General features: G+C 61.3%; 1 protein-coding gene and 1 long non-coding RNA gene across 6 annotated transcripts; one reads left to right on the top strand and one right to left on the bottom strand.

Annotated features, from left to right (window-relative positions):
- Positions 1 to 951: 951 nt before the first annotated feature.
- Positions 952 to 5279, bottom strand: MADCAM1 (mucosal vascular addressin cell adhesion molecule 1). The gene is given in 6 exon segments (XM_045088252.1): positions 952 to 1332; positions 1975 to 2385; positions 3980 to 4281; positions 4283 to 4301; positions 4692 to 4964; positions 5087 to 5279. Coding segments are annotated over 6 exon segments (1176 nt in total). The 5' UTR covers positions 5148 to 5279; the 3' UTR covers positions 952 to 1222.
- Positions 4250 to 8247, top strand: LOC106004256. 5 transcript variants are annotated; one of them, XR_006609062.1, is made up of 5 exons: positions 4250 to 4384; positions 4739 to 4894; positions 5984 to 6625; positions 6757 to 6950; positions 7283 to 8245. It is a non-coding gene; the product is annotated as an uncharacterized LOC106004256 (long non-coding RNA). The 5 variants fall into 5 exon arrangements; XR_006609063.1 differs by lacking the exons at positions 4250 to 4384; positions 4739 to 4894 and adding an exon at positions 7125 to 7153 and having other exon boundaries at positions 5456 to 6625; positions 7283 to 8247; XR_006609060.1 differs by lacking the exons at positions 4250 to 4384; positions 4739 to 4894 and having other exon boundaries at positions 5456 to 6625; positions 7125 to 8247.
- The last annotated feature ends 9713 nt before the right edge of the window (positions 8248 to 17960 follow it).

Consider the following 17960-nt stretch of genomic DNA (forward strand, 5'->3'; position numbering starts at 1 on the left):
GGGCCTTTGTGCACCGTCAGGCCTTCAGCCCGGTCCGACCTGCCTCTGAGTTTACGGCTCCCCCCGGTGGGGGGAGGTCTCCTCTCCCCGCCCGCCGCCTGCCAGGCTGAGCTCGGGGGTCGGCTCGCCGAAGGGGTGCTCGGCCCGAGGTCCCCCGGCCCCGGCCCCGTCCCCCGTCCCCGGCCCCGTCCTCGGCCCCGTCCCCCGACCCCGTCCCCCGTGCCCCGGCCCCGTCCCCGACCCCGTCCCCCGTGCCCCGGCCCCGGCCCCGGCCCCGTCCCCGTCCCGTGCTGTTACCTCCCCTCCGCACCCGAGGGGTCTTTCTCGCACCGCAGCCTCTGCCGCTCTGAACCCTGCCGGGCGCCCCAGTGCCCGCGGGCGGAACCCCGGCATCGGCAGCCTTTCGTCTGCTCCCAGCCCTCCTCGCCTCTGCCCCACCCGACCGACTCGGCCCCCAAGCCACCCCGAGAGAGAGAACATAGCCTTCAGCAAGCCGCTTCGGTGGCTTTTGTCCACGCTGTCCACCCCCCCCGCCCCCCGCCTCACCCCCCCTTTTTAAAAAGATTTTATTTATTTAACAGACAGAGAGAGAGATCACAAGTGGACAGAGAGGCAGGCAGAGAGCAGGCTCCCTGCGGAGCAGAGAGCCCGATGGGGGATCCCAGGACGCTGAGATCATGACCTGAGCTGAAGGCAGCGGCTTCACCCACTGAGCCCCCCAGGCGCCCCCTTCCCCCACTTCTTTCGAGGACTTCTAGTTATCCCTGAGCTGTTCTCCCATCCGGGGAAAGGCACAAGCCTTTGTGTTCTGCCCACCCCAAGCAGAGCCTGCACTGCGTTTTTCCCTTTCCTCCAGCCGGGGCCAAGCCAGGGTCTGCGTCCTGTCTGTCCTCATCTTAGGGCAGTCGCCCAGTGCAGACAGTGAAATCCTTGTAACACCCCAGAAACCACTGAGGCAAACCAGATGCTCTTTATTCTCCAGCTCTGGACCACTGGGGGGGTGGGTCCTCAAGGGTCCCACTGAGGGGGATCTCAGAGGCTGGCCATCAGGGTTAGGGGGTTATGGTTAGCTCTCCACCACGTAGGTCCAGAAGCCTGCAGTCGTCCTCTGGCTGCAAAGGTGTGGCAGGAAAGGCAGGCCACTTCAGGAGGGGCCCGGCCAGTCCCCCTCAGCCCAGTCTAGGTGGGGCAGGGGGCCCCAAGCAACTGGGGGGCTGGGTGGTCACTGAGCAGGCCTGCAGCGTTTCCGTAGCCGGTGGGCAAGGAATCCCAAGAAGAGCAGCCCCAGCACCAAGCTGCCTGTCCACAGGGCTGGGGGTGTTGTCTGGCAGCCTGGAGAAGGAAGCGGAGCCGTGAGCACCTGATTGCAGGTGTGGGGGAAAAGCTCAGCAGAATCTGCTAGGGGCTTCCCATTGGCCGAGTTCCCTGAGATTTTAGAGAGGAATTCATGGTTTAGGGCGTCTTTTGGAGTGTACAAAAACTGCTGAAATATCCAGACGACTCCAGAATGGATCTTTTGAAAGGTACATAGGACCTTTTAGTTGGAAGTGACATGGCCGTCCCCCATGCCCGGCTAGTCTGAATGTCCCCTGCTATCCGTGTAAATTACACACCACATGTTGACCAATTAGTTTTTTTTTTTTTTTAAGAGAAAAGAAGGTAAAATATCTCGTTTGTACTTCTAAATGTGGCTACTAGAAAATTTGAAATGACCTGAGTGGCTCTGTTCTATTCGTATCCTACAAACTGTTGTGGGGTGTAAAGATCAGGGTTTACAGATCACTGTGAAACGTAGTCTCTGAAATTTGCAGCCCTCACAGTGCCAAGTGACTGTCACCTTCCACCGTAAGGGAAGCCCACGGGACAGCTGGGGACACTGAATCTGAGCAGGCCCATTCCCTGTCTGAGGTGTTGATCCTGGGCTTCCCTCCCTCTGAGGCTCCCCCAGGCCCCTCCCGAGCCCCCAGAACTCACAGATCTCTGGGACCAGGTAGAGGCTGGCCATCTGTCCCCCTGGGTCCAGGCGACACTGAAACCAGCCCTCAGAGCAGCAGCCGGCCCAGGGCACGCTCAGCCAAGCCTGGGCCCCAGCCTCCCGTCTCTGGTAGGCTTCCAGACCCCCCGGGGCCTGGGTCCAGCCCACAGCCACACCGGGGTCACAGAGCGCCTGACAAAGTAGCTCCAGACCCCCTGCGGCTGGAGACTGGTGGATCTCTGGGCGGCAGGGCCGGTTCGAGCTGTTCCCTGGTGGGGGTCCAGGACTCCCGGAGCTGCTGTTCCTGGGTGGGGGTCCAGGACTCCTGGAGCTGCTAGTGGAGCTCAGCTCTGGGGTGGCCTCGGGAGAGGTCTCGACAGGGGGCTCCGGGGAGGTCAGGCTGTGCAGGACTGGAAAACAGGGTGTTGGGTTTTCTCCTGCCCCAGGCTCCTCTTCTGTTCGTCTCTCCATTTAGACCACAGAGTTGGACCAGAAGGGCTGAAGCCCCACCCAGGGCCTCTTGGACAAATGGAAGGGTATCCCAGTGGGGAGGAGCGGGGTCAGGGTCTGCCTTGGTCCCCTCCCCACTCTGAGTGAGTTTCCGAACGTCTGTGTTGCAGTTTCCTCAACGCGGAGGGGGTGTGAACCACCCATCCTGGGAGCGGCCACGGAGACTGATCCGAGTGCAGGGTGAGGCAGTACTGGGCTTTACAAACTACAGGACTGGGAGGTGGGGGAGGGGAAGTGCTCCCTGGCAAACGGAAGGCGTGCTCCGTCCTTGGTGGTACAGCCCGGGAGACTGAGGATCCGAGGGATTTGTACACCCTACCATGAAACGTCTTTCAAATCCAGAGGCCTCTCTGCGCGCTCCCACCGCGCTCTCCCCGCCCCCACTTCCTGTCCACTGGGAGCTCTCTTGCTCCATCCCCACACCTGACGGCCCCAAGGACAGTAAGGAGTTTCATGGAGAAGGAATTTGTGCTTTTTTAGTGAGAGGATGCCGGCAGCTTCATGATGTGAACAACACTTGTCTTACTTTAGATGTTTGTTAAATTAATAATGTCTGACTTGAACCAAGCACCTACTGGGTCCTCAGCCCCAAGTTAAATGTTTTCACTTGTTCACTCATTCAGCAAGTGGTTGTTGTGCACCTGCTATGTGCTGGGCACTGTGGTCTCATCCATCCAACCAGAACACGTGTTGAGCACCTGCTGAGCGCTAGGCACTGTAGTCACTGTGGACATAGCCATGAACCAGACATATTTCTTTTTCAGTGAAGCCAACAGTAGGGGTTACAGACAATGGAGAAAATGAACAGAAAATGCAGGATGCCAGATATTGTTAAAAGGTGTAAAAAAACATACAGGAGGAGAAAGGGCTCCCGTGTGTGCATATGTGTGTGTCCACATCCATGTGTAAGAGGCAGTAGGACAGGTTGACCATTTAGACAGGTCGGAAGAAGCCTCACCGGGAAGGCGAGTGAGGGAGCAATGGACAGAGCTGGGGGAAGAGCATTCCCAGTGGAGGGTGGAACATATGCAAAGGTCCTGGGGCAGGACCAAGCCTAACCTCTTGGAGGAGCAGCTGGGAGGCTCATGTGGCTGGAGCAGAGTGAGGGTGGGGAGAGGGAGATGGTGAGGGCAGGTGGTTCAGGGCCCTGTGGACATAGGAGGATTTGCGTTTTTACCCAGAGGGAGGGGCTCTGGAGGACTGTGAGCAGAGCAGGACAGGACCTCAGGGGGTCTGACACAGGGAAGGTGCTCAGTTAACCTGTTGAACAGCTGAATAAACTCATGAGGAATATCATACTGGAGGCATTTGGGGCTCCCCCCTACTGTAGATATTGTGACCCGTCTAGATGGGGACACGGTGGGGGGGTGCGGAGCCAGGATCCCAGAAGAGCTCCTGGGCACCACTCATGAGGGCTCACAGGAGCTGGGTGGGGGGAATTCACCTACTTCCTGCAGCACTGTGTGCAGGCTGGCCAGAACCCCAGAGACTCACCTGGAATGGCCCGCTGGTGGCTCAGCCTCAGGCCAGGCAGGTTCATGGTTGCCCGGCAGTGGAGGGTGAGTGGGGTGGGGGTCTCCAGCGGGGGCAGCAGCCAGCGCTGTGTTACTCGGAGCAGCTGGTCCTCGCCCTGCTGGGGCTCCTCCTCCACATCCCAGTCCAGGGCCTGCACCCCCTCCAGTTCCTGGTCCCCCAGGAGCAGGGATAGGGAGAGGGCCTCGGGGTTGGCAGGTGTGACGTTATGGGCGGTGCAGGCCACCTCTTGGTCCCGCCTGGCCACCAGGGTTACTGGGGACAGTCAGCTGGTCTGGAAATGCTGTGGACAGAGGGTGTGGGGGGGGGCGAGCCCACAGGGTCAGTCCTGGGCCCTGAGGAGGGGGCTTGGGGTGCGGCCAAGAGGTGAGTGGGGACTGCTAGTGCCTGGGTTCCCAGAAGACCCAGTGGCCACAGCGTGTGTATCTAGAATGTCAAGTATGGAGGACAGGTCAAACGCAGAGAGAGTGGGGGTCAGGTAGGGGGAGGAGGGTTGACGGGAGAGGAGGGAGTGGGTCGCAGGAGGACTCAGCTGGAGCTGATGCAGTCTTTGGGGGGGGCGGGGGGGGCAATCTGGGAAGACTCCCAGGAAAAGGCAGTATTGTTTTGGAGGTAAAACAGGGCTGCTGGGCGGCCCGAATGTGCCCAGGCATCAGGAGGGGACGAAGCTCACCGAACACCAGGAGCTTCACGGTCCGCAGCAAGGTGTCGGTCCCGCAGGAGCCCACGCACACGCGGGTGCCGGCCTCGGACAGGGAGGCGTTGTGCACCGAGAGGACGCTGCTGTGCGTGTCCGACCGCACGGTGCCCAGACTGGTGTCCAGGCCCCGCCACTGCACCATGGGGTTCCTGGGGTCGGCGCAGGCTAGCCGGCAGGTGAGCTGCTGCGACCCGCCCAAGGACACGGCCACCACGGAATCCGGAGGCTCCATCTCCAAGGACCCACCTGCGGGCAGACGGCGCTCTCAGCCCCGCCCCCGCCCCCAGCCCCAGCACCCCCCCCAGCCCCCCCGCCCCCGGGCCTCCTCCGAGACCCCCTCCCCCGCCGGAGCCCCCTCCCCTGCTCACCCTGGGCTCGCTGGAGGAGCCCCAGGAAGACGGGAAACAGGAGGGCGAGACCCTGCTCCATGCTCGCCCCGGTTCTGTCCTCCGCTCGCCGCGGCCGCGCCTTAAATAGTGGTGCCCCGGCTGCTTCCCGCCGCCCCGTCCTCCGGCTGCTCCCCGGGGCTTTCCCGGGGGCGTTTCCCGCCCTGACGCCCGACCCTGGAGGCGACAGAGAGGCAGGGGCTGGGGGCCAGGGTTGGCGGGGACCCCGCGGCCAGGGTCAGGACAGACGGGGCGGGAAGGTGTGAGCGGACTCCGCTCCGAGAGACCGGAGGGTTGGAAGATGGGGACCGGACCGGGTGGCGGTCCGAGCCAAGCGGACGGAAATCGGAGACAGGCCGCCTCGACAGCCCTGCGGTCTCAGCCTCCACGGCCCGAGCGCGGAGCAGGGCGGGGGGCGACCAGAGCATCCTTCGTCCCGCGCGGAAGTGCGGAGGCGGTGGGGGCGGGGCAGGTTCTCCTGGGGTGGGGCCTCCTGCGGGTGAGGGTGTGTTTGTGGGGTCATGGGGGTGGGGGGCTTGTGGGGGAGAGGGTCCTCTGAGGGGTGGGGTTTCCTGGGAGTGGAACCTCCTGGAAGAGTGGTCCTTGGAGGGTGAGGATCTTGTGGGGGTGGTGGGGGTCTTCTGGGGGTGAAGGTGACCTGAGTCACCGCCTACCCCTGAGCTTGTCTCCCCTCAGTGAAACAGCTAGGGCTGCTGCGGTCCTGGGAGCCCGGGGTTGGGGGGCTGCCTCGCTCTGCTCCACACCGGGACCGAGGGCCCCCAGGGAAGCCTGGGAAAGGGCTCTGGCCGGGCTGCCCACTCCCAGTCGTCACCAGTGAGTCCCGAGAAATCTGTCCACCTTTTTCTCCTTGCCCCTCAGCCTGGCCCCATTTCTTGGACCTTCGTGGCCGCATACCCCCCAGCACCCAGAGTGGTTTCAGCAACACCCCAGAGCGAAATCTCACCGGGGCTGGAGCCTCGCGGGACCCGGAAGCCTCGGGGCCTCGGAGTGGCTGTGTCTTCCCCCTGTTCGTCTCTGCCCAAATGTTGCCTCCTCAGAGCCTTCGCCAACCAGCTTCACTCCCCCTACCCCAATTTTACTTTCTCCGAAGTCGTGTGCCTGAAACCACATTTCCCATGTCCTGGAGCCGGGTCTCCTGTGCTGTGCGGCCCAGCGCGTGACCCGGGAGCCCGCGCACAGCAGGCATGCAGAAAGAAGAAGGTGGAGGGTGTGCTTGGGGTTGGCCTCGGGGTGTGGCTTGTGCCTCAGTTTTCCTGGCTTGGGAATAAGGGAAGGGGCAGCCAGACAATGAAGAGTTGAACCCCATGAGCTCTGTGCCTGGCTCTTCTCAGTGTCTCGATTGTCGGAGGCAGAAGAGGAGGGACTGGAGCAGAGGGGGGAAACTGAGGTCTCGGGGAGGCGAAGGTCCACGTGCGTGAACTCAGAGCCCTGTTCTCGTTGGTCCCATCCCCCGCTCCAGGCTTGTGCCGGGAAGGGCAGCACAGGAAGGTGGACTGCTAGGTGAGGCCCTACCCGGGCCGGAGGTGTGGGCCTTTCTCGGGAAGCTGGGCTCTTAACCCGGGCAGGGGGCAGTGGGCCTGGTCAATGGGCCTCTTCCCAGCCCCTGACCTTGCTTCCTGCCTCCCTTCCAGCCAAGGCCCCTTGCAGGGCGGGCCCTAGCTCTCTGCGCCTGCCTCGCCCACCCATCCCTGGCCTCCATGGTGCTTATTTCGGGCTCCAAGTGCCCTGTCCGTGTGGATAACGACCTTCACGCTCAAGGACACGCACAGCTCTAAGAGAGCACGAAGGATGACCTGGTGACACAGGTGCTCCGAGGAAGGGGCAGGTGAGCCGATCAGACCCAGAGGGTTCTGGGCAGAGGCAAGGAAGAGCCAGACGGGGTGGGGGAGGGGGAGCAGAGCCACAGAGGGAGGGAGCGGGCAGGGGCCTGAGGAGGGCGGGGGCCTGAAGAGAGGGGCCCGAGACCAGCCCTAGCAGGTCCCACATGTCCCCCGTGCAGCTGGGCCATCTCGTCTCTTCCTCAGGAGGGTGAGTCCATGCAGTCAGCCACCTCCACAGGGACAGAGGTCACCCCTACCTCCCCCTAACGCCGCCCCCACCCCCCAGCAACCTGGGCTTCCTGCAGAGCTTGCCCTTCCCGGCATTGTCCCCACCCAGGAGGAAGTCCTCAGTGGCCAGAGGCAGGAAGCCGCCTTCCCATGGAGGGTCCCAGCCCCCCCCCAAGACCTGTCATCCTGGCCTCAACCCTCCCATGACAGAGCTGTGATGGGAACCTGGCCTCCTCAGAGGGTACCCAGGAGAGGCCAGTGGTCCCAGCACCCCAGAGATGCCCATCCCCTCCGGGGACACCCTTCTCACCTGGGCTGGGTCAGCTGCCCTCATTGGTACCACTGGTCGGTCGGGGGCTCACAGCGCCTTCTTCGGGGCGGGCTGGAGCCATGAGGGCGGGGTGCTTCATGCTGGACTGTGCCCAGCCCGCAGTGGTCTCCGTGCTTCTGCAGGCCTCAGGGCTGGGGCAGGGAGGAAGGGAACGGAAACTGTAGATGATCCTTACTTTGTTTATTTATTTTATTATTATATTTCATGAATGATCCTTTAATAAATACCCGTAAGAAGGGCGCCTGGGTGGCTCAGTGGGTTAAAGCCTCTGCCTTCAGCTCAGGTCATGATCTCAGGGTCCTGGGATCGAGCCCCGCATCGGGCTCTCTGCTCAGCGGGGAGCCTGCTTCCTCCTCTCTCTCTGCCTGCCTCTCTGCCTGCTTGTGATCTCTCTGTCAAATAAATAAAATATTAAAAAAAAATAAATGCCCATAACAAGCTCTGGGAGACTGGAGAAATTGCCCTGAGGTTTCCTGGCTGAGCTAGAGCAGGGGTCCGGCAGGAGGGCTGACGCAGGACGGGGTCAGAGCCTGAAGGAACACCGGATGCCCATGAAGACAGCGTCTCCCGGCGGCCCCTTTGGTGAGGCTTCAGTGAGCATCTGCCTTCGGCTCAGGTCATGATCCTGGGGTCCTAGGATCAAGCCCTGCATCGGGCTCCCTACTTAGCAGGGCATCTGCCCCGCCCCCCGCTCCCCTGCTGTGTTCGGAGGTGCTCTCTCTCTCCCAAATAAATAATGTCTTTAAAAAACTTATTTTTTTTTGGGAAGCTGAAGCCCATATGGGTGGTGGCCGGGGATCAGAGCCTGGGTCGCACATGGCCTGGCCCCTTGAGGACCATCTGGGGGCCTGAGATTTAGGTTGTTGTGAGCACCAAGGGAGTGGAGACTTGGGGCTGTGACGTCTGGGTTCATACCGACTGGATGAAGGCCCTTGGGGGTGGGGTGATATCAGGATAGCCTTCCAAGGCCCCCTAGCTGGGCCCAGCTTCCCTGGGGACTGTGGCTGGTCCCCTACTGGGGCTGGAGGGCTCAGGCCAGGAAAGCACTGAATGAGCTAAAAGGCAAGGGTGGGGCCTCGAGGGTCCCTAGCATCCTGCAGCTGGGGCTCCCAGAAGGGAAACCCTTGGCTTCAGGTCCTCCGGCTAACTCACGCTGTGCTGTCCTCCAGCAGTGGCTCCTCGCTGATGGGGCCCCCACCCAAAGGGCTGTGGGGGCACTTGGGGACCCACCATCAAGCTTCTTGGGGGCTCTGGGCTGCAGGGCAGGTGACCGTGCTGGGAGTCTGAAGGGTGATCAGGAGCTGGGGTGGGCGCCAAAGAGGAAGCGTGGCCCAGGAGGATGGTCCGGGGAGAAGAGAGTGAGTGTGAGAGGCCAATGTGGTGGTCCCTGTCCCTGGAGGCAGGCAGGAGTCTGGTGGGACACAGGTGGGTCGAGGGTGGGGCCTTGTCTGACAAGTTTGCCGTGCTGGTCGGGGGCCCTGGGCCACCGTTTTGCGCAGCTCCGCGGGGAGCAGGTAGAAGACGAAACTGTAGAGGCTGGGGCCCTGGCACAGGCCAAGGGTGCTGGTGACGGTGTTCTGCCCACAGCTGGGGACGGCACTGCAGGGGTCACCCCCCCAGACTCCTCCAGGGCAGAGGGCAGAGCATGCCCCAAAACAGCCCTAGGAGGTGCCGGCAGACCAGGGTGGAGTCTGGGAGTCAGATCATCTGTGGGTCCAACCAGAGACTAACATGTTCACCCATCATCCAGCCGTCTGTCTGTCCATTTCTCACTTACCCATCATCTGTCCATTGTCCATTGTCCGGGCGCCTACGTGTCCACATGTCCCGCATCATCGCCCACCCACCCATCCAGCCCCTCTTCCATCCTCCTGCACTGAGCACCCTCCCGGTTCCGCCGCCGCCCACGCAGACCCCCCCCTCCCCCCAGCCAGCCGGAGGCACCTGAGGAAGTCGCTGCTACGCCCCCACGAAATGCAGACTCTTTGGCTTTTCTATGAGGAGGCAGGCCACCTTGCCAGGCAGATGTGCGGTGAAAAATTCAAGTCGTTCAGAAGGGTTTGCTCATGCGGCACCAGGTCCAGGGCTGGCTCGGGTCCAGCCTGGCTGCCCAGGCCCAACTGCAGGGACAGCAGGGCTGGGTCCCAGCACTGATCGAGGCTGCAGCGGAGCTGCTGGCCACGTGTGCCTATGGCCACTGCCTACGGATCTGCCACGTGTCCCTATGGACCTCCTGAAATGCAGTTCTTTTTTTTCTTTAAAGTTTTTATTTATTTATTTATTTGACAGACAGAGATCACAAGTAGGCAGAGAGGCAGGCAGAGAGAGAGAGAGGGGGAAGCAGGCTCCCTGCTGAGCAGAGAGCTGGATGCGGGGCTCGATCCCAGGACCCTGAGATCATGACCTGAGCTGAAGGCAGAGGCTTAACCCACTGAGCCACCCAGGCGCCCCTGAAATGCAGTTTTATTTTTTTTTTTTTTTTTTTTTAAAGATTTTTTTATTTATATATTTGACAGAGAGAGATCACAAGTAGGCAGAGAGGCAGGCAGAGAGAGAGAGAGGAGGAAGCAGGCTCCCTGCTGAGCAGAGAGCCCGACGCGGGGCTCGATCCCAGGACCCCGAGATCATGACCTGAGCCGAAGGCAGCGGCTTAACCCACTGAGCCACCCAGGCGCCCCTGAAATGCAGTTTTAATTAAGATTTTAACTTAGGGGCACCTGGGTGGCTCGGGTCATGATCCCAGGGTCCTGGGATGGAGCCCGGCATCGTGTTCTCTGCTAAGCAGGGAGCCTGCCTTCCCCCTCTCTCTCTGCCTGCCTCTCTGCCTACTTGTGATCTCTCTCATAAATAAATAAAATCTTTAAAAAGCCCCAGTATCACATATTGGAACAACTGTATTTTGGATACACTCTGTATTATGTTTTATTTTACATTTTACAAAATTCATTTTACTTATGCCACTTTTTAAAGATTAATTTTTTTTTTCAATTTTAAAAAAGATTTTATTGATTCAGGGCACCTGGGTGGCTCAGTCGTTAAGTGTCTGCCTTCAGGTCAGGTCATGATCCTGCCCCGCATCGGGCTCCCTGCTCAGCAGGAAGACTGCTTCTCTCTCTCCCACTCCCCCTGCTTGTGTCCCCTCTCTCGCTGTGTCCCTGTCAAATAAATAAATAAATAAAATCTTAAACAAAGAGATTTTATTTATTCATTTGACAGAGGCAGAGAGAGGAGAAGCGAAGGTGGACTCCATCCCAGAACCCTAGGTTCACGGCCTGAGCCAAAGGCAGACATGTAGCCCACTGAGCCACCAGGTGTTCTGATTTTCTCTCTCCACCCAGTGAGGGGTCCAATGTCACCACCGCAGGAACCACAGTCACACTCCGCACCCACTGAGTCAGCCAGGAACCCGCATTCATGCCACCCTTCTTCCTGTTTTTTTTCAACATGATTGCGGGTGAATTTCAGTGACCTGTGTGCTCTAGCAAGCAGGGCGCTTTGACCTCAGGCTGGGTTTGTGGTCTGTCCTGAGCACGGAATGGAAATGTCCTTTCCTGAGGTGGGGAGCTCCCCTCTCCTTCTCCACCTAACTCCAGGCAGAGATGTAGGGGCCCCTGGTGTTTTAATGGGTTAGGACGGTGGTTGTCCCGCAGGTGGTCCTGCCCTGAGGGGACACTGGGTGATGCCTGGGGGACACATGTGGTTGTCCGAGCTGGGGTGCTCCCGGCCTGGAGGGGATGGGTCCCCTCTGCTCAGCCCCCCACATCGCCCAGGGAACAATCAAACCCCAATGCCAGCGGCGCTGGAACTTCCGAGGTCGGGTGGGTAAGGCCGGTGGATTCATAGGGGCTAGGCTGGGGGTCCCGTCGGCCGGACTGTGGAGGGAGTAGGCGTGAGGCTGGGGGGTCATAGTCAGCGCCCGGACCTGACCCCTCAGGGATGCTCTGCCCCAGGAGCTTCTTTGGGAAGCAGGGTCTGCACCCGCCTGTGAGTGAGGCCCGGGGGCTCCCGCACCACCACCACCGTGGGAGTCCAGGAGCCGCGTCTGGATGATGAGGTGGGGCCACGATCTGGGCGCGGTTAAGCTGGCGCTGGGGGTGCTTCTGCGGGGTGGGGGTGGGGGTGGGGAACCGAGGTGCAGGGCTGTGCCTGGGCGTCGGGGGCAGGGGCCTGGGTGGACCGCGCTGGGTTTCTGGTGCTGGGGAGGGAATGGCGTTAGGGTTCAGCGTCCAAGGCCGAGACTGGCAGTCCCAGCCGGTCGGGATGGGCTGTGGGTGCCCGGCACGGTCCTGGCTGGGGGTGCGGTCCCGGATCGTGCTGGTGCCGAGGCGCGGGGCGGGAGGGCTCGAGGCTCTCGGCGCCGCCGTCCTTGGGGACCATCTTCCTAGCCAGCAGGACGCGGCGGTTCAGCCGCTGCTTCTTCTCGCCGGTCGCGGGGCCTCGGCCCTGCAGCGCGTTCGCATCCCGCAGCCCCGCGCCAACTGGGTCCCTAAGCCCGGGTCAGCGCCTCCCGCGGGGCTCCGCAGACGCGCCCGCGGCGACCCCAGGTCCCGGCGGCCCCCGCGCCCGCCCCGCGCCGCCGCACTACAACTCCCGGCAGGCCGCGGGCCCCGGGCCGGTGTTTCCCACAAGGCCACGCGCGGCGCCGGGCCGCCGCCCCCCGACCCCGCCGCCCCGAGTCCCGCCGCCCCACGGTCCCGCCGCCCCCCGACCCCGCCGCCCCCCGACCCCGCCGCCCCGAGTCCCGCCGCCCCACGGTCCCGCCGCCCCACGACCCCGCCGCCCCCTGACCCCGCGGCCCGGAGTCCCGCCGCCCCACGACCCCGCCGCCCGGAGTCCCGCCGCCCCGCCGCCCCGCGTCCTTGCGGTTCCCGACCCTGCAGCTCGCGAGGGGCCGGGAGGGGCTGTGCGTCCCGGCGCTAGGGAGCTCGAGGGATGTCCCTAACGGCCGGAGGGTCTTCGGGGTCCGGCGAAGTGGCGCTGGGGACCAGGGTCTTGCCGAGGGGCGGCTCGTCGCGGGGACCTGATGTCGGGGTCTGAGAGCGGGGGCTCGGGGTGCGGGTCCCTCGGTTTGCAAGTGTTTATGCCTGCCGGTGCCAGCGGGGCAGCAGAGGGCCCAGTGGGCAGAGCCCCGCGCCCAGGAGCTTCCGTCCTGACGCGGGCGGGAGGGCACCGAGCGCGAGGAGCAGGCGGGCGCCGGCTTCCGCAGCCCTCCCGGTCGCGGCTGACTCCAGGCTGACCCCAGCCGTCCGCTCTCGGGAGCTCCGGGTCCCCTGTTCGCTGGTGGGAAGCGCTGTGAGCGGAGGAAGGGTGGGGGGTGGAGGGTCTGGTCGCGTGGAGGGGCCCGTGGGGTGGAGCGCGGCGCCCGGAATCCGCGAGCGCCTGTGCGGGAAAGGGCGTGTCGCCGAGAAGGTGCAGCCGGTGCAAAGGCCCCGCGCCCAGGGCTGCCCGCTGCGTTCTAGGAGAGCAGAGAGGCCAGAGGGGCTGCTCCAGACGGGTGGGTGAAGCCAGAGAGGAGAGGAAGGACCTGGCTGGGTGCGACTCTGGGCTCCAGGAAAGCCGCCAAGACATCTGTCCAGCCCTCCAGCCCTCTGAGTGTTTGCATCGGCAAGACGGGGACCGGGCAGAGCACGCGAGCTGATCCTACTCCCGCCCAGTCCCCCGTGGAAAGCTGCTGCTCTCCCGGATGGAGACAGGAGGGGAGACTGGCAGGTTCCGTGCGCTCTGGTCGTGGGGAGAACAAGTCTGCTTTGTTAGAGTCCCCTCGGAATAAAGGGGCAGGCAGCCACAGAGGCACGTGAGTCTGAGTTGGGGCTGGCCTCAGGACAAAGGACAATTGCAGATGCCCAGGAGGAGTGGATGGGAAGTGCCAGATTGTGGCAGATGGAGGTCAGAGTGGCAGCTGGCACTGGATGGAGGCCCTCTGTGCACCTGTCTGCTGCTGCCGGGGTGCCAGCGACAGAAGACAGCAGTCACTCAATACACCCAGCCTTATGCGGCGCCTGGAGGGCTCAGTTGGTGAAGCGTCTGCTCAAGTCATGGCCTCGGGGTCCTGGGATCCAGCCCCACGTCATAGGTCGACCTGCTGCTGCCTCTCCCTCTGCCCCTCCCTCCTGCTTGTGCTCGCTGTCTCTCAAATGAAGTCTAAAAAAACTCCCAATAACCCAAAACTCCCCCTCAGGCTTCTGGGGGCACAGCCTCATTTTCAGCTTCCAGATGATTTTAGAAAGGAGTGGCGGGAACTTGGGCCGCTAGCAGAGTAATGTGGACGATGGTCCCCCTTTCCCACACGTCACTAGGAGTTCATCATGCACTGGCCCAGCTCCAGGACAAAACAGGCGCCGCTGTGGCCTCTCCCTCTGCGTGCTCCGTTCACGTGCGTGCGTGCGTGTGCGTGTGTGTGTGTGTGTGTGTGTGGCGTGGTAGTGCAGGGGTGTGGCTAAAGGGATCCACAGGCCCCTCGCCTGGGTTCAGCCTCAGACCTGTTCTTGAGGGGATGGAGGTCAAAGCCTGACTCCTTGTCTCTTACACCTGACCTCAGCTGACCTCGCCCCTCCTCTGCCCAGAGCCCGGCTGGGTGCCCACCCCCGCTCAGGGTAAAAGCCCAAGCCCCCCCCCCGTCCCCCCCCCGTCCCCTCACCCCGTCCCCATCCCTTCCCTACACTTTCTTCCTCTCTCTCTGCTCCCCTCACTCTGTTCCAGCCATAGGAACTCTGTTCCAGCCATAAGGGCCTCCTCACTGTTCAACACGTAAGCCTGGTGCTTTCTCAGGACCTTTGCACGGGTTGTGCCCTCTGGAATGCTGGGAACAGCATTATTTGCAGTAACCTCAAAGGGAAACCCCCTAGAAGCTCATCAAATGAAGTGTGCAGCCTTCATGCGTCGATACTACACTCAGCAATGAAAATGAATGGTTTACAACCATACCCAGCCAGAGGATAGTTCGGACACACTAGGTCTAGGGAAAGGTCTCACAAGAGTACAGTACACAGTTTATATATAAAAACGGGGGCAACAGCCCCGCTTTTGAAGTCAGGGCAGTGGTTACAAGGTAGAGGGGAGGAGGTGACTGCAAGTGGGCATGATGGGGCTCAGCCTTAGGCTGAGAACCGCTGGACTGAGGGAGCCCTGACCCTGAAGCAGTCTCGGTCCCTGCTGACAGCACGGTGGCCGTGGTCAAACTGCGGCTGCTGCAAAATACGCTCCAGGTGCAAGACGCAGGCTAGATTTTGAAGCCTTGGCATCAAGGAAAGAATGTAAAATGTCAACCACAGTGTTTGTATACGGAAGTGGTACTGTTTTGCTTCTGTTGAGTTAAATGTATCATTAAAATTGGTTTATCTTGTTTCTCTTCTGTGACATGGCTACTAGAAAATTCAGGATTGCACGTGTGGTTTGCATTCTGGGTCTTGTGGTCAGTGTCGGTCACCCCTGCACAGGCTGCTACATAGTCTGTACAGTTCCTGCGCTCACAGCCAGACAGGCCAGGTTAGAAGTCTGGATGTGTTCGTGGCACAGGGAGAGAGCCCAGGGAATGTTTTGGTTTCAAAAGGTCATTTGGTTCTTGTGTAGAAGATGGGTTACAGAGGAGGAAGGGAGATGAGGGAATCTGGGGGCGGTGATTCAGGAAGAGATGAAGTTAGCGGAGAGACGGCAGGACCAGGGCCCGTGGCCGGGACACCCATCGCTGTTGCTGTTACACAGAATACCAGCCCATCCTGCCTGTTGCTGAGACCTTTCCCCTGGCTGGCTTTGAAAATCCAAGCATCCATGTTAGGAGGCCACCTGGCCAGACGCCATTGGGAAGGGGGCTCCCAGTCCTCCAAGCCAAGGAAACAAGCCTTGCAACACTCCGAGGGAGCTGGGAAGTGGACCGCTCCCCGTTGGAGCCTCCCGGGTCAGCCCCCAGCTCGCCCAACACCAGCAGAGCGGGGACCTGGCTCTGTCATCTCCGAGACTGTGACACAAGACATGTGGGTGTTTTTGAGCCGCTGTTTGGGGTCCTTGTGTCTGTGGCAGAGAGAACCCACAACCTGGACTGGCAGAGCTAGCGGTCTCCCAGAGTCCACGTCCCACCCCTGCAAAACCGAGCTCTGCATCTTCTCCCAACACCTGCATTTCCCCTCCTGGTCACAGGCAGCCCCATCTCGTCCTGTTCTCAGGCCCAAATCCTGGAGGAACCACATCAGGTGTGGCTCCCAAACCTGCTGGTTTTCGCTTTCCGGTAGCTCTGGGACCCACCTGCTGGCTTTCTCCTGCACCGCGAGCTGGCGGAGCCCACAGTCCCCCTTCGCCCCCCATTTCCCACCGCTTCGCCCCCCGACCCCCCCCCCCCCGTCTCCCCATCTCTTCCCCGACTCCGTCACCGCACTCCATCCCGCATCTCCCCTCCCGACCTTTCTCCCCCAGCTCCTCCCCACGATCTCCTCCCCGCCCCCCCCAGCTCCTCCCCGTCTCCCCCACCCCTCCCTGACCAGGGCAGTCTCCTAGCTGCTTGTCCCCCGGCGCCGCCCACGATCCGTTCTCCCCGCTGCCGCCAGAGGGCGCCGGTAGCACCGAGGCCGGCCGGCGTCGGACCTGCCCGCAGCCCTCCAGGACTCCCCGGTGCCTCTGTGCCCCTGGGTAAACGCCCCTGCCCTCTCAGGGACCCTGCACGACCTGCTCCTTCTCCTTCCCCATCACTCATCACGCTCCAACCGATATGGGCCTCCTCGCTGTTCCTTGGGAATGCTAGGCGCTCTTGAGGCTCAGGGCCTTTGCACCTGCTGTGCCTTCTCCCCTGGCTCCCTCCTCACCTCCTTCAGGACTCTCTTGAACATCACCTTCTCCGTGAGGCTTCCCCTGACCACGCCACTTCAAACTGCAAACTCCCCACACCTCCAAGCCCTCCCTGGCCTCGATTTTTTCCCACGACAGGACTTTGACTTCTAAAGTAATGTAAAACGCACTCACCCCTTTGCCTATCTCAACAAAAGGATGAGGAAGGGACTTGATGTGTTTTGTTCACACCTGTTCTCCCAGCGCCTGAACCGTGCCTGGCGCACAGTGGGCACACATATAAACACCGTCGGATTGATAATCATGAGCATCGAGGCTGTGAACTCCGTCCAGCAGCCTCCCCGGGGGGACTGAGGCCCGGAGCCCCGGAGCCCCCAGGGCTGGATCATATGGCTGAGGGAGGACGCTCGCGCCCTATCCCAGTCCGGCCTGCCTTGTTCTACTTTGCTGAGTTGCTCTCTTCTGTCAGTGAATCAGACTGGATTAAAAACATGGCTCATTTGCATGGTCCTACAATTGGCTTCTCATTTACATGCCTTTAGTTGGCCGTGGTGAGGAGCCAGAAGTGAGCGGATGGACAGGGCGGACAGATAGAAGCTGGTGTGATTGGCTGGAGGCCGGGCTGGGGAGGTTTCTGTGGCTAAACTCAGTCTGGTGATACTGCTGGACCTTGAGGTCTCCAAACCTCCCCTTCAGGCTCAGGCAGTCATTCCTGTCTATCCTCACCCCGCATTAGCCCTTGGCTATTTTCCGTGTCGCAGTGGGGAAACCGAGGCAGTCAGGGCCGCATCCCAGCTGGAACCTGGATGAAGGATCATCCTCCAGCCAGGTCCCCGGTCTTTCCACCTCCTGGTCCTGAGTCCTTGAGGCTGGTCTCAGTGGCAGTATCCCTGGGCTCCTGCACTGCTGGCCAGTTTTGGTCGGTGGACAGACTGGTTGGCAGGGGGAGGGGGAGGAGGAGGTTGGGGTATTGACCTCCTGTCTCTCTCATCAGTGCCTAGTTCAGTTCACAGTGCTGGAGTCTGTGCTGCTTCTGGAAAGAAGCAAATGGCTTGTCCAATTTGGGGGGCCCACAGGTGTCTGAGAATGGAGGTGTCCAGGTGTCCCAGGTGGAGGGAAATCAAGCAGGCACCCTGAGGTGGGACCCGGCAGGAGTGGCTTCAAGGAATAGGAGTGCTACTGTGACAAGAGTCAAGTGAGCGAGTCGAGCGCGTGAGGACTGAAGGATCGGAGTCGAGGGCAGAGGGGAAGAAGGGGGACTCTGCCTGGCAGGAACCTTAAGTGCCAGTGAGGGCCTGGGTTTTATTCTTGCGGCTGCAGGAGTCCACAGCGGGCTTTCAGCCCTCCTGGAAAGCTGAGCTGGGATTAGAGTCTGGGAGAAGCCCTTGACCCTAACCTTGGAATGAAAATCGCAGTCAGAATGCCCTGGACTCAACTCTTGGCTCTGCTGCTAAGTTACTCAGGGACCTGCACATGTCTCCTCCCCTCCCGGAGCCTCCATTTCCCGGCGGTGACCACAGATGAGGGTTAGCAACAGCATTTCCCTCAGTGGGATCCTGAGATAATTAACCAGCGCAGTGCCCGTGAAGTGTCTGAGCCCGTAAAGGATGGGAGTTTTCCCGTTGGTGGCTTCACAGAGACCTTACTGTCCCTTTAAGGCATGTGGGTCTGTACCGATGTC

This window comes from Mustela putorius, unplaced genomic scaffold, assembly GCF_011764305.1.
Source record: "Mustela putorius furo isolate JIRA1106 unplaced genomic scaffold, ASM1176430v1.1 tig00000095_pilon_pilon_pilon, whole genome shotgun sequence".
NCBI lineage: Eukaryota > Metazoa > Chordata > Mammalia > Carnivora > Mustelidae > Mustela > Mustela putorius.